This window comes from Solanum lycopersicum, chromosome 5 (genome assembly GCF_036512215.1).
Source record: "Solanum lycopersicum chromosome 5, SLM_r2.1".
Taxonomy (NCBI): Eukaryota; Viridiplantae; Streptophyta; class Magnoliopsida; order Solanales; family Solanaceae; genus Solanum; species Solanum lycopersicum.
Genome location: NC_090804.1, coordinates 43051435 through 43063549, shown reverse-complemented (window position 1 = coordinate 43063549; position 12115 = coordinate 43051435). Strand labels below are relative to the sequence as shown.

The following is a 12115-nucleotide window of genomic DNA, read 5'->3' as shown; positions in this document are numbered from 1 at the left end:
TTCATGCTTAGGGCCCATATGGCCATAGATTTCTCAAATAATATTTGGGAAAAGTTTTAGCTAATAATGTTTGTCTATACAATTTGTCATTATTTGGCAAATATCCCAAATACTAGTTTTTTCTAGTTTATGGGTCAATTCTCATTATTTGGGATCTTTTGATAATTGAAATTTTACACCTCATTATTTGGGATCTTTTGATAATTGAAATTTTACACCTAAGTCCTAACATTTATCTTTTACAAAAACACCCTCTACAGTAGTTGTTTGCGTTGTATTACATAATTTTTTACGTCAGTTAATATTAAATGATGATATGGTTATTGATTAAAATGATGAACAATCGGGTCAGGGTAACAAAGTCATGTGCTTTGTCTACTTCACGATGTATGGAATGATACATGTTGCACTCACTCCAAACTACCACATTGCTCTAGTGTCATGGACACTATTTGTTATTGTTGCAACGAAGATCCAATTGACTTGTAATACAAATTTATGGTTGGTTTTGATAGTTTTAAAACTTATGGGTATAAATTATATTTTTCTAAAAAAGTGAAATATATTTCCTAAATACTATGGCCAAACACATGGTGAAATTTCACTCAAATTTTCACTCAAATAATATTTGCCAAAAATATTTGAAAATCTATGGTCAAACGCTAGCTTAGTGTTGAGAATACAATTAACAAACAAAAGTGTGTTCTCTCTAACAACTTAAGCTTTTAATGAGATGGTCACACACTTCAATGTGGAATTAGTGCAAGCTGAGTCCTAAGATCGAATCTCCATCGCCACCCATACCAAAAAGAATTTTCACATGCTTGGCCCATGAAAAAGTACCAGGCCCGCATGTTAGGGGCGTGTTGAGAATACAATTAACTAATTAAAGTGTGCTCTCTCTAATAGCTTAAGCTTTTAGGAGATGGTCACGCACTTCGGCACTTGGTACACTAGAAATTAAGATAAGGTAACAAGAATAACTTGAGAATTCTTTTACTTGGCATCAGAATCTGATACGGATGATGAATCATTAGCACACTGGAAGACTATGTTAGAGCAAATATGGCATAGCATAATGGTGTTTCGTGTTCCAAAATAAAACATTTTTTTTATAAGGTAACTTTGGCGTTCCAAAATAAAACTTTCCAAACACTTTTGCTTACAATTTTGCCATGGAAGCCATTCCTTGAAAAACACCAGAAGTACCACCAAGAATAGGAAGCAGGGCAAATAGCAAACCTACTGTACAATCCTGTCAGCGAGAAACATCTCAAAAGTTCAGAAGGAAGTACTGTAAATGAAAAAGAACAGGCAAATAATAAGGCGTTGAAAATTGTTAGCATAACTAATAACCCATCCATGCAAAAAAAAAAATGTGGGAAGTATCTTTTAATGATAGTAATATATCATCAAAAAAACAAAGATGGGTAGGTAAGTCGCACCTGCAGAATAAGGATTCCAACCGTTACTTGCCCATAGAGGGTGTTAACACTATTTCTTTCCATCAAAAATTTCAATACCTGTGATTCAGAAAGATACAATATTCTTTAGTAAGTTAATATAATTTACTAGCTACTGCACAATGTGTTTAATTCAATACTTTTGCGAACAACGCTGAACGAGTGGATTAAAGCTTTTTAAAATTCAAGATAAGGTTCCTTCACAATACAGAATCTGCTTATATGAAATGCTCATTCATTCCTTTCCCACTTTCCCATTACATCTATAATTATCAATTTAAGTTGAAAAATGTGTTTGGAGAAAGAAACCTACACAGGATTGAAATAGCCTGAAATCCCAGAGGATATCCAAGATATAATGTTTCTCTTGTAAAAGGGAATTCCGAAACAATGTTTGAAATTACATCTTTAGCAACAAATTAAGCACAACACTAGATGCAGAGGAAATGTAAGATTTTATAACCTTTTCTTGTGATCTAAAATTGAAGTGAATTGAGCCCATTCCACAATTTCTCTAATATAATTGTTTCTAAGATTATTCATTCAGAATGCATTTCTCTAAAATCCGATCACTTCCACTAAATTGTAAGCTTTTGCCATCTTTTCTTGCGATTGTGCCAGAATTTAAGTGAATTTCATTCCACAATTTTCTGTAATGCACTTGTATAAAATTGTTCACTCAACATATTTCTCTTTAAAATTCTATCACTTCCAGTTCCAGTCTTCCAACACTAAACCAAGCTCCTACTATTTAGTAAAAACAACTGTATAGAGTCAAAAACACATGAAACCCAATATAAAAAATGATTTGTGCATTCTTAACCAGATGGGATTTGGAGGTAGATGGTTGAAGTGGATTGAGAGATGCATTAAAATTGTCAGGTTCTCTGTTCTTGTAAATGGAGAACTTGTGGGGGTTTTGAATTAGAGAGGGGACTGAGTCAGGATGACCCTCTATCCCCCTTCCTCTTCATTATGGCAATGGAGGGTTTTGATAGTATGACGAGGATTGCAGCACAAAACACATGGATTCAGGGCTTCAAAATTAGGTATATGCTGTCACTAATCATGTGTTTTATGCAGACGACACCATCATCTTTTGTGAACCTGTAGCAGAACAGATCAGATATATTAGGGTGATACTGGTACTGTTTGAGGCAGTCTCTGGGTTGAAGGTCAATAGGGGGAATGTAGTCTCTTTCCTGTGAATGAAGTCCCGCAGATTCAATCACTAGCGGGACTATCGTGATGTAGTGTGGAGACACTGCCTACTATGTCAAATGGAATTGTTTAGTATCCTTACTTTTTTGGTGTTAACAGTTGTATATAGTAGATATGGACAGATTGTAAATTTGACAGGAAGCTTGTAACTGACACTTTTTGTGGTGCCAAGCATGCCCTTAATGCTGAAGAATACAATCTTACCAATTTCAAAAGAATAAGTGACATTTCCCTACTTCTCCCTAAATTATAAAATAGTTTTTTTTTTGTTACTGGTTGGTTAACTAATCCATTTCTCTCGTAAAATACACCTTACATGAACTTGAGTTATTTGGCAGTAAAATCTGTATTTCTCACCCCTTGTGAAAAAGATGCTATAAGAGTCCATGAACAAATACGTGGTGGTCCACTAAATTCAATTGGAAAATAAAAGTCAAAATCCACAAGGACTTGCCACTGCTGTCGAAGACATTGATAAGAAGACACCAACAAAAACACCCTCAGATGCTTTCCCACCACATAACTGCAAATGAACATCCATGGTCAAGACGAATTGACATCATTGCAAGAAATAATCATACAGCTTATATTTGCATATATGGAGCCTCCGACATTTAGATAAAATTTAAAAAGCTTTTCAGCGATGCAGATTACTAAAGCTGAGCTAGTCATAACAATAGCTCCAAAGTAGCTGAAAACCAAAATTGCATACCGAGGCTGTTATTCCACACAAACACATGAAAAGAATTATCTGGAGAGACCCCCCTAACACTGCAACAGCTCGAACGATGCGAAGCTGCAATTACAAAGTTAAATTGTACTTCCTCTTTCAATTTATAAGATATAACAACAAAATGTCTCCACTTCAAGAAACAAAATCCAACCTTTGCTGTGGAAAACTCTAAGCCCAGTGCGAAGAGAAGAAAGATAACACCAAATTGGGCAACTGTTTCAACCTGAAAATTTACAACAGTAAATAAGAAAAACATAAATTTAAGAAGACTGAAAACATATTAAAAATACAACACCAAACCATTAGCACCACAATATTATATGACCGTCCAAAGACAGATGGTATTAAATTACCATAAGAATTATAATATGCTTTATCATAGCCAGAAAGCAGTGACACCCAAGAAACACCTTTAAACCGCTGGTGATAATCACAGGAAGCAGAGCAAAGTGTTGCAACTTCTACACATCTCAAAACACTCAAATGAACATAATGTCTCATTAACACTTAATAGAACAAACCAGAACAGCATGCGAACATGTACAAGTCAATAAATTCATGATAGATGTTTCTGTAATATCACATGAAAATTTATGCTCTTAGTTACTTAATGGCTCAATGGCCTAGGAGACCCTTATTCTGGATTGCCATCTCAGTCCTTGTACTCCACAGGGTTTCATCCAGATCCCTAAACCTGTTCAAAACAGGTATTTTAACAACCTCTGACCATTTACGGAGCATGTGGCAACTTATCGACTGAGTTGGATAAAATACGTGATTCTCACACGTATTAGGTGTGTGATATGGAAATTATACCAAAAATGACTAAAAGAAAAAAAGAAAAGATAAGGACAAAAAGTAAAATCTTTTCATCTTCTCCCTCGCCCCTTCTCCTTTCTCTTAGTCAACGCCGCTGCCAAAGTCCTCTCCACCTTCGCTCCATCGCAGCAAAATCACAATCTTTTTTCATCGCTGATCATCACTTCTGCATGCATTCACCTTAAACTCATGAACACAATACAACCAATTTTTATTATCAACAACTAACCCACCAATGACCACCATTTCTCATCTTCTCCAAAAAATTGGATCACTCGAAGTCTAAGATGGAAATGCCACAGCAAGGGCATTTTTACTGTAAGCTCAGCCTATAAAGACACGAATCAGATGAGTTCTCAGATCAGATATTTACCTTGGAAGCTTATCTGGAAAGTAAAGATTCCATACGAAGTTGCTGTTTTCACTTGGTTGAGTGTGAAAGAAGCTATTTTAACTCAGGAGAATCTACAGAAGCATACATATATGCTCCCGATGTTATTTATGTCGGGATATGTAGAGATTAACCATCTGTTTCTTCATTGTAAAGTGGTTAGACAGCTTCGATTTCTATTTACCAGCTTCAGAGGCATAAGGTGGAGGATGCTGGGAAGAACAGGGGAGGCACTAACTGGCTGGAATTTTGAGAATGGTGGTAGCACTAAGAAAGACAGATGGAGAATCGTCCCAGCAGTAATATGGTGGACCATTTGGAAAGAGAGAAACTCTAGGTGTTTTGAAGGCAATAGTAGTTCTCTGCAAAAGTTAAAAATGAATTGCTTATAAGTTTTTGGTATTAGTGCAGCTCAGAGTATATAGATTACCCAATATTATAGAAGACATCCTAGGATCCTTGTAAGATAAGATAGGATTAAGTGTTAGTGTATTGTTTTTACTCTTTTGGGTGTAGACTCAATGATGTAATTTTGACTCCCAGCACTATGTGCTGATGATTTATATAGAGTCTGTTACCTTGTCAGAGATTAAAATAAAAAAGACATTGTCTGTTGTGGATGTGCGTTGGAAGTTAATTCAAGTATTTAGTTATTTATTTAGTAGCTTTATTTATTATTCTAGGATAGGGTTTATATTATGGATTAGGTTAAGTTATAGTTATTAGTTTGGAATACGATTTAGGTCTCCTACTTTCATAAGAATTAGATTTTCTATTGATGTAATAAGACTCCTATTTAAAGGGGCTTTGGATGAATAAGTCGGTAAGTCATATTTAAGAAAAAAGCAAGAGATCGGAGTTCTCTCCTCCATTGAACTCTAAGGTTTCAGCCTCCGTTCAACGAGCTGAAGTTATATACAAAAATAGGTCGATCTAGGAATTCGAACAAAGGCAAGGGAAAGCCGAAGTCAATTGATTTAGATTTTCCTGTTCATCGTCCTGTGACTCGATCCTTCTCTAAGAATCCTAACAATTTGCTATCAGAGCCTAACACAATGGGCGATGAGATCAGTTCCAAATTTCGCGATGAGATCAATTCCAGGTTTCAAGAACAACATGCGATTACAGAAACACTAATGGACTCTAAACTTGCAGCTATGGAATAACGTCTTGGTGAAAGATTTTGTCCAAGTTATTCAAGAACAATTTTCTAGACTGGAAATTGGCTCTACAACACCAGTAGACCAGGGGGCAGAATCAAGTAATACCCTGACAATTGGTAAATGAACAAACCCGGCTCCTAGAGGCAAAATACACTGCCTATTCAACCAACTACCATAATCGTCAAACTAGTGGTAATTCCAATTCGACAATACCAAGGTATGCAAGGATGGATTTTCCTACTCATGATGGAACCAACGACCCACTAACTTGGGCATATCATTGTAAGTAGTTTTTTGAAAATCAACACACAGCAATTGCAGAAAAGGTTGGAGTGGCTGGATTTCACATGTTGGGAGAAGAACAATTATGGCATTATCAGCTTAAACGAGCAAAGGGGCCAATGAGTTGGGGAGACTTCTAAAAACAATGTTTCTTGCGATTTGGACCTCTGAAAGCAGCAACCCGGTAGGTGAATTAGTCACGCTCCGACAAACTGGTAGAGTTGAACTTTATCAACGTCAATTTCAAAAAAAGTTGGCTAGGGCTGATGAGCTTATTCAAGAACACTTGCACGTGGGAATATTTATGGCAGGGTTGGATGATTCAATCAAATTGGACGTGCAATTGCTCAAACCACCTGACTTATCAACGGCTATGAGTATAGCCAGGGCGTTAGAGCAAAAAAAAAACAACTGCAAAAAGGGCAACAGTCCCAGACAAGTCTTAGCACCACAGTAAACTTGGCAAAATCTGCCACGAGTTTAATCAATTCATTTAATACCAACACCAGCAACCAGACCCCTTTGGTCAAGAGATTAACTAGTACAGAAATGGCAACAAGAAGAGCTAAAGGATTATGCTATAATTGTAACGAAATATTTTCAGCCGGTCACTAGTGCAAACGACTTTTTTGGCTGGAATTGGATGATTCAGCAGACAATATTCCAGAAGTTCCGGATGATTTCCGTGAAATTCGAGCTTAAGGACAAGATCTTTCAACGTAAGAGGGGGGGTAATGTTGTGGATGTGTGTTGGAAGTTAATTCAAGTATTTAGTTATTTATTTAGTAGCTTTATTTATCATTCTAGAATAGGGTTTATATTTCATAATTTTATATGGATTAGGTTAAGTTATAGTTATTAGTTTGGAATATGATTTAGGTTCCTACTTTCATAAGAATTAGGTTTTCTATTGATGTAATAAGACTCCTATTTAAAGAAGTTTTTTATGAATAAATCGGTTAAGTCATATTTCAGTAAAAAGCAAGAGATCGAAGTTCTCTCTTCCATTGAACTCTAAGGTTTCAGCCTCCCTTCAATGAGCTGAAGTTATATACAAAAATAAGTCGATCTAGGAATTCGAACAAAGGCAAGGGAAAGCCGAAGTCAATTGATTTAGATTTTCCTGTTCATCGTCCTGTGACTCGATCCTTCTCTAAGAATCCTAACATTGTCACATAACTGAAGAAGGCTTCAACAAGATTCACTCATAGAAAAATATACACTTCGTTATTTTCATTATAAAACTCCATCGAATAAATATTTGAATTTTTCTATTACACTCGAGCATGGTTGTAGAGGATCAGTTGGTGGATCTGAATTTTATCGGAGTTCCAGCGAGAACTTCGGTAGCTATTCGCGGATTTCTGCGTAATTTTGGTGCCGATTTCTGATAGTAATTTTATTTCAAAACAAATTTCATGGATTAAGCTCAACCAGCTATGGTGGATCTGAATTTTATTGGGTTAAGTGGTTGAAGAATGGTGGCAGATGGAAAGTATGGGTATTTGAGTTTGTGCAAGTTGAAGAATGGAGGAGAGATGATAGAGGCAGATTAAAGTCTGAATTTTAGAAAAAATAATGACATAACATACTTTTTCTTTTTAAAATATTTTCTGAAGAAGTTCAGGGCTCGGGATCATAATCCAGATCAAGTACAAGGGTCTCCCAAGCCATTCCGCCTTAATTGAAGATAACTTGAGATTAAATTGATTGATTATTCAAACGATTAATTTACTTATTTCAAAAAGACATGAAATCAACATACCTGCACCATTTCACTGATAATGTTAAGACCACCAGGTCCAATAGTTGAGCCCGCCAGCAAATATCCAGTGATAACCTGCACGACGTTAGTAGCATATGCTACAAAGTAAGATTGATTAAAGAAGTCAAATAAACATAAATCCACAAGCCAAACAGTTCAGATGCAGAAGATAGCGAAAGAAGCTATTGCATTTATCAATCAGAAACCAGCAAAAGAGTAATTATCAGACCGGTTGTCCAGCGCAAGCGAAGGCAATGCCACCACAAGTTGCAGAAACAATGACAACAACAAGATCAGATATCAATCTGCCAATGGAGTTAAAATAAATCATATTGATTAACACCCTAATAAATTTTTCTTTCTATTACACAGTTTTAAAGTACCGTAATAACCAGGATGTGGGAAAGAGGAGTAAGCTAACCTTAAATCTAGCTGCAGTACTGGAAACTTTGACTTCGGATTAGACATGATAAAGACATTATCCTGATGGGAGCAGGGGGAGGCATCAGTTAGTGACTTGTCATCAGTAATCCATAATCATCTTACTGTGGAGCACAAAGGTAGTCTTCTCCAAAAGAACTTCCATCGATGCAAGATTACCTTTCGATCTATCAAAGTAGGTGTATCTTCTGCTCCATTGTCATTATCCAGGTTGAAAACAGTGTGCAACTGGAATGACCTAGTAAAAAACATCCATTTTCTGATATCATTGGGACCTTCAAGGAAGTAGTATTGCATATAATGAATCATAAGATAGCATGACGTACTTTTCCTCATTTGTCTCGTTCTTCTTGAACTTGACCCTACCAACCCTAGCAACGGTTTCCAGAACTGCCTGAGAAATGAAGTGCTTCAGAAATGCATATTCCACTGTACTTGGAAATAGGTCATAGTCAAAAAATGAAACTGAAAAGAGCAAATAAGACTTCTCTTATATTGCTTTTCTAAATTGCAAGTTAGGTAGTGAGATGCTAACAAGACTAACAAACTAAGAAACTATGCAATGTTCTAAACACTGACTTTTGCAATAACTCGAAAGGACATACTACGACTACTTTGGAGAATTATTTTCTTAATCAATTAGTCATTTTACTTGAGCAACTCATATTGAAATCCTTCCTGAATCAAAAATGACTAATGTGTGATCAGAATGTGACAAAACTCACTAAGGGACAGAAATTAAGGAGCCAGTACGTCGGGAAGTCCTAAGGACAACCCATTGACATTTCAAGCTGTTGCCGCCTCTTATGTGGCTGATGAATAACCACCGACTGTCCTTATTTCATCGATTTCATACCAAAGTGGTATTGTCTTTACAAAGGAGTTCTGAAACAAACTCTTGGACCTCCCGAGGTCTAACTAGGCAAGTAGGTATGTCCACTTTCCATGAGAATGTAAAAGAAATGTAACGGCGCCAGTGCCAGGAACGTTGGTGATGAAACTTCTAACGACAAGTGACAGCAAACTAATTGGTGTTTCTAGACAAACATTGATGATTGCTTCATCCTGTCAAGACCAAACTCTTGTTGTGATCAAATAAATTATTTGACTATTCGATTGAGCATGAACGCTGAGATAACAAGTTCACCATAACTTGGACAATGGAGAAAAAGTTTATAGTGAAAACAATGATCCAAACAGTAAGTTGTTTCTATCTACAGCTAACAACTATGATGTCAAGCACGAAAGGGAGAAAGAAAACAGAAATTAATTTGAATTCATGAATAAATACATCTAAGATGGTTCCTTAAGTAGAATTTTAGGCTACATGAGATAACGGCAAGTTCCCTAATTATTAAACAACTATTACATCTAATTTTGAAAAAAAACGAATATGTAAAATGAATCTTGGCACGCTTTAACATCAAAAGAATCTAGCAAATGAATACATATAACTCCTTAGAGAATATATCAATATGTTACAGATCAACAATCCGACCTACAAACTCCAATATATCCAGCTACCTATAGGAGTAAATAACGTAAAGATTATAGCAATTAACTTCAAGATAAAGCCCGATATGTTGAGAAGTTCAAATCAATATCATTTACTAGAACATGGCATCCAATTATTCTTACAGTTTCCTTGAGACAATAACTTAAAAGGAATATTGCACACCTCTTGCTCTGCGACACTATTGTTGAAGCTCCCGTGATCGATTGCTGAAACAAAAGTAATAGTATGAGATATAGACGGGCAGGAACAGGAAGAGTGAAAGACACATGTGTGAATTATCAAAAATAAATTAATCAATCAACTATCTCAATCTCAAAGAAGTTGAATTGAGGTAAGTCGTATTACCAAATAATTTCCCTTTCAAAGCAAATTAAGGGTTCTTAATAAGCTAGTGATAGCCTAGTGGAAGGACACTTCACCTCCATCTTTGCGGTTTGGGCTTCAAGTTATAAACTGGAAAAAGTTGTAATGGACCACGTTAACTCCTGATGTTTAGGGTATGGGGTTTATCATATAAGGAGAAAGAAAAAGAGTAAGTTGGGGTTCAAAACCTATTATGACCATTTCATAAGATTAAAAAGAATATCTAAAGCACCAAACATAAAAAGTAGATACCTTACGTTTATAAAAGCATCTCTGAGAACAATCAATCAAATCTAGAAACACAATTACATTGACACATTACATATACATACATTTATATGTACTAGTTTCTCAACAAGTTTGTTGTACGTTTAACTGAGTTATATTGTACACATATTTTGTAAAGATAATACGAATATCATTCAAACAAAACTTATGATAAATAATTACACATAAAAGAAAATTTTCAACGCATGAATTGTGTATATAATATAATAAATCACATCTCACTTGATTTCTTGGCATACTCCCTAACATCACTTTCCATTGCTTTCTAAAATTAAAAATCTAGAGACCTTTTTTCCTACAAAGCTTAGGGCAAATAAAATCTCCTAATTACAGTGCGCTAGATTTTTTTTCTTACTCCATCCTCCTAACATTTTTTTCTAATGGAGAATATAAATAGTTTTGATAAAGCAACACATAATAAATGATCTCACCCATTATGATCCTAGCAGGACTTCTTTAACAAATGTTATGTAATGGATATAGAATTGATCTGGCAAAATCATGAACATAGCAGCAACAAACAAGACCGTTGCATTTTGCGATACACAAAATTGTCAAAAATACAAACTTATCAAACCTGAATTAAAAGATACGAGAATGGTAATATACACCTAATCTTCTTCCACTATCAACTGAAGACAAAGCAAGATTATACAAATTATGGGGAAATGCTCTTATTATGAGTCTTAAGGCTGTACTGTTTGGAGTAAAATGGTGTTTTGGAAACGGGATTACTCAAGTAATCATTGAACCGCACTCTCAGGTTTCAGTTAAGAGAGAAAGAAAGGAATTTGAATGTGGAAGATAATTTTGCTTAAATATGGTAGATGGCATAACAGGCTGGTTGCAATTTTCAGTATTGCTTTAGGGAAAGAATGCATCAGCTGATCAACTTGCTAACATGGGGAAGAAGCTGAAGATCAGTACCATCTTTAATGATGCTATTTCCTTACCTTCAGAAATTATAGGATCAATGAAGAACAATCAGAATTCACGATCCAGACTTCCATTTTAAACCCAAATAAAGTGGTGTCATAGTTTATAATTGCAGTTGAGTATCCTTTTTGCTTCAGTTTTACTATGTATAAGTAGTCTATGATATTTGTAGGGATAAGCATATACATAGGATAGTATGTGAACCAAAAAGAATACAAGGATGTGGAGCAATGTTATTCCATGCAAATTTCATGTGATAAAGGTAATATTGGCCTGAAAATTGTGCATAAAGCAAAATCAAGAAAACAGTGCAGAAGAAGGTTTGATTAACATAGGTAGCATGTTGGTCTGAGAAGGTGAATCATGGAATACCTATTTGTTTACTGCAGAAGTTGGAGGTGTATCATGGAATACCTATTAGTTTACTGCAGAAGTTGGAGGTATATCATGGAATACCTATTCGTTTACTGCAGAAGTTGGAGGTGTAACATAGAATACCTATTTGTTTACTGCAGAAGTTGGATTTTTTATAGAAGTTGCATTCTATGTTTGGTTTATTTGTAAAGAAAAAAGGAAAGTTGCGTCTATTTGAACTTGGAAGTGACAACTCTTGATGTAAGAGTTTGATGCGCGGCAAATGAGTGTGTATTGCGACGGTGTGTTCAATTAGATTTTTTTTAATTAAGTTAGGGTATTTATGTAATTTAACTTTTAATTTAGGGACTTCATACTTT

General features: G+C 35.4%; 1 protein-coding gene across 10 annotated transcripts in view; it reads right to left on the bottom strand.

Annotated features, from left to right (window-relative positions):
- The window catches only part of LOC101267116 (K(+) efflux antiporter 4), a 35941-nt gene that overhangs the window by 19498 nt on the left and 4328 nt on the right, over positions 1–12115 (bottom strand). For 4 of the 10 annotated variants that reach the window (XM_026031190.2, XM_026031186.2, XM_026031187.2 and 1 more), the window contains exons 2-13: positions 9957–10000; positions 8605–8672; positions 8438–8516; positions 8259–8320; positions 8067–8142; positions 7838–7912; positions 3771–3878; positions 3569–3640; positions 3397–3480; positions 3139–3207; positions 1446–1523; positions 1167–1255 (exon numbers count right to left, since the gene is read on the bottom strand). In XM_026031190.2, coding sequence (XP_025886975.2) covers positions 1167–1255; positions 1446–1523; positions 3139–3207; positions 3397–3480; positions 3569–3640; positions 3771–3878; positions 7838–7912; positions 8067–8142; positions 8259–8320; positions 8438–8516; positions 8605–8672; positions 9957–10000 — 904 coding nt within the window. The remainder of the gene's footprint in view (positions 1–1166; positions 1256–1445; positions 1524–3138; positions 3208–3396; positions 3481–3568; positions 3641–3770; positions 3879–7837; positions 7913–8066; positions 8143–8258; positions 8321–8437; positions 8517–8604; positions 8673–9956; positions 10001–12115) is intronic. The other 6 variants (XR_011221333.1, XM_069298059.1, XM_004239281.5 and 3 more) reach the window with 3 other exon arrangements.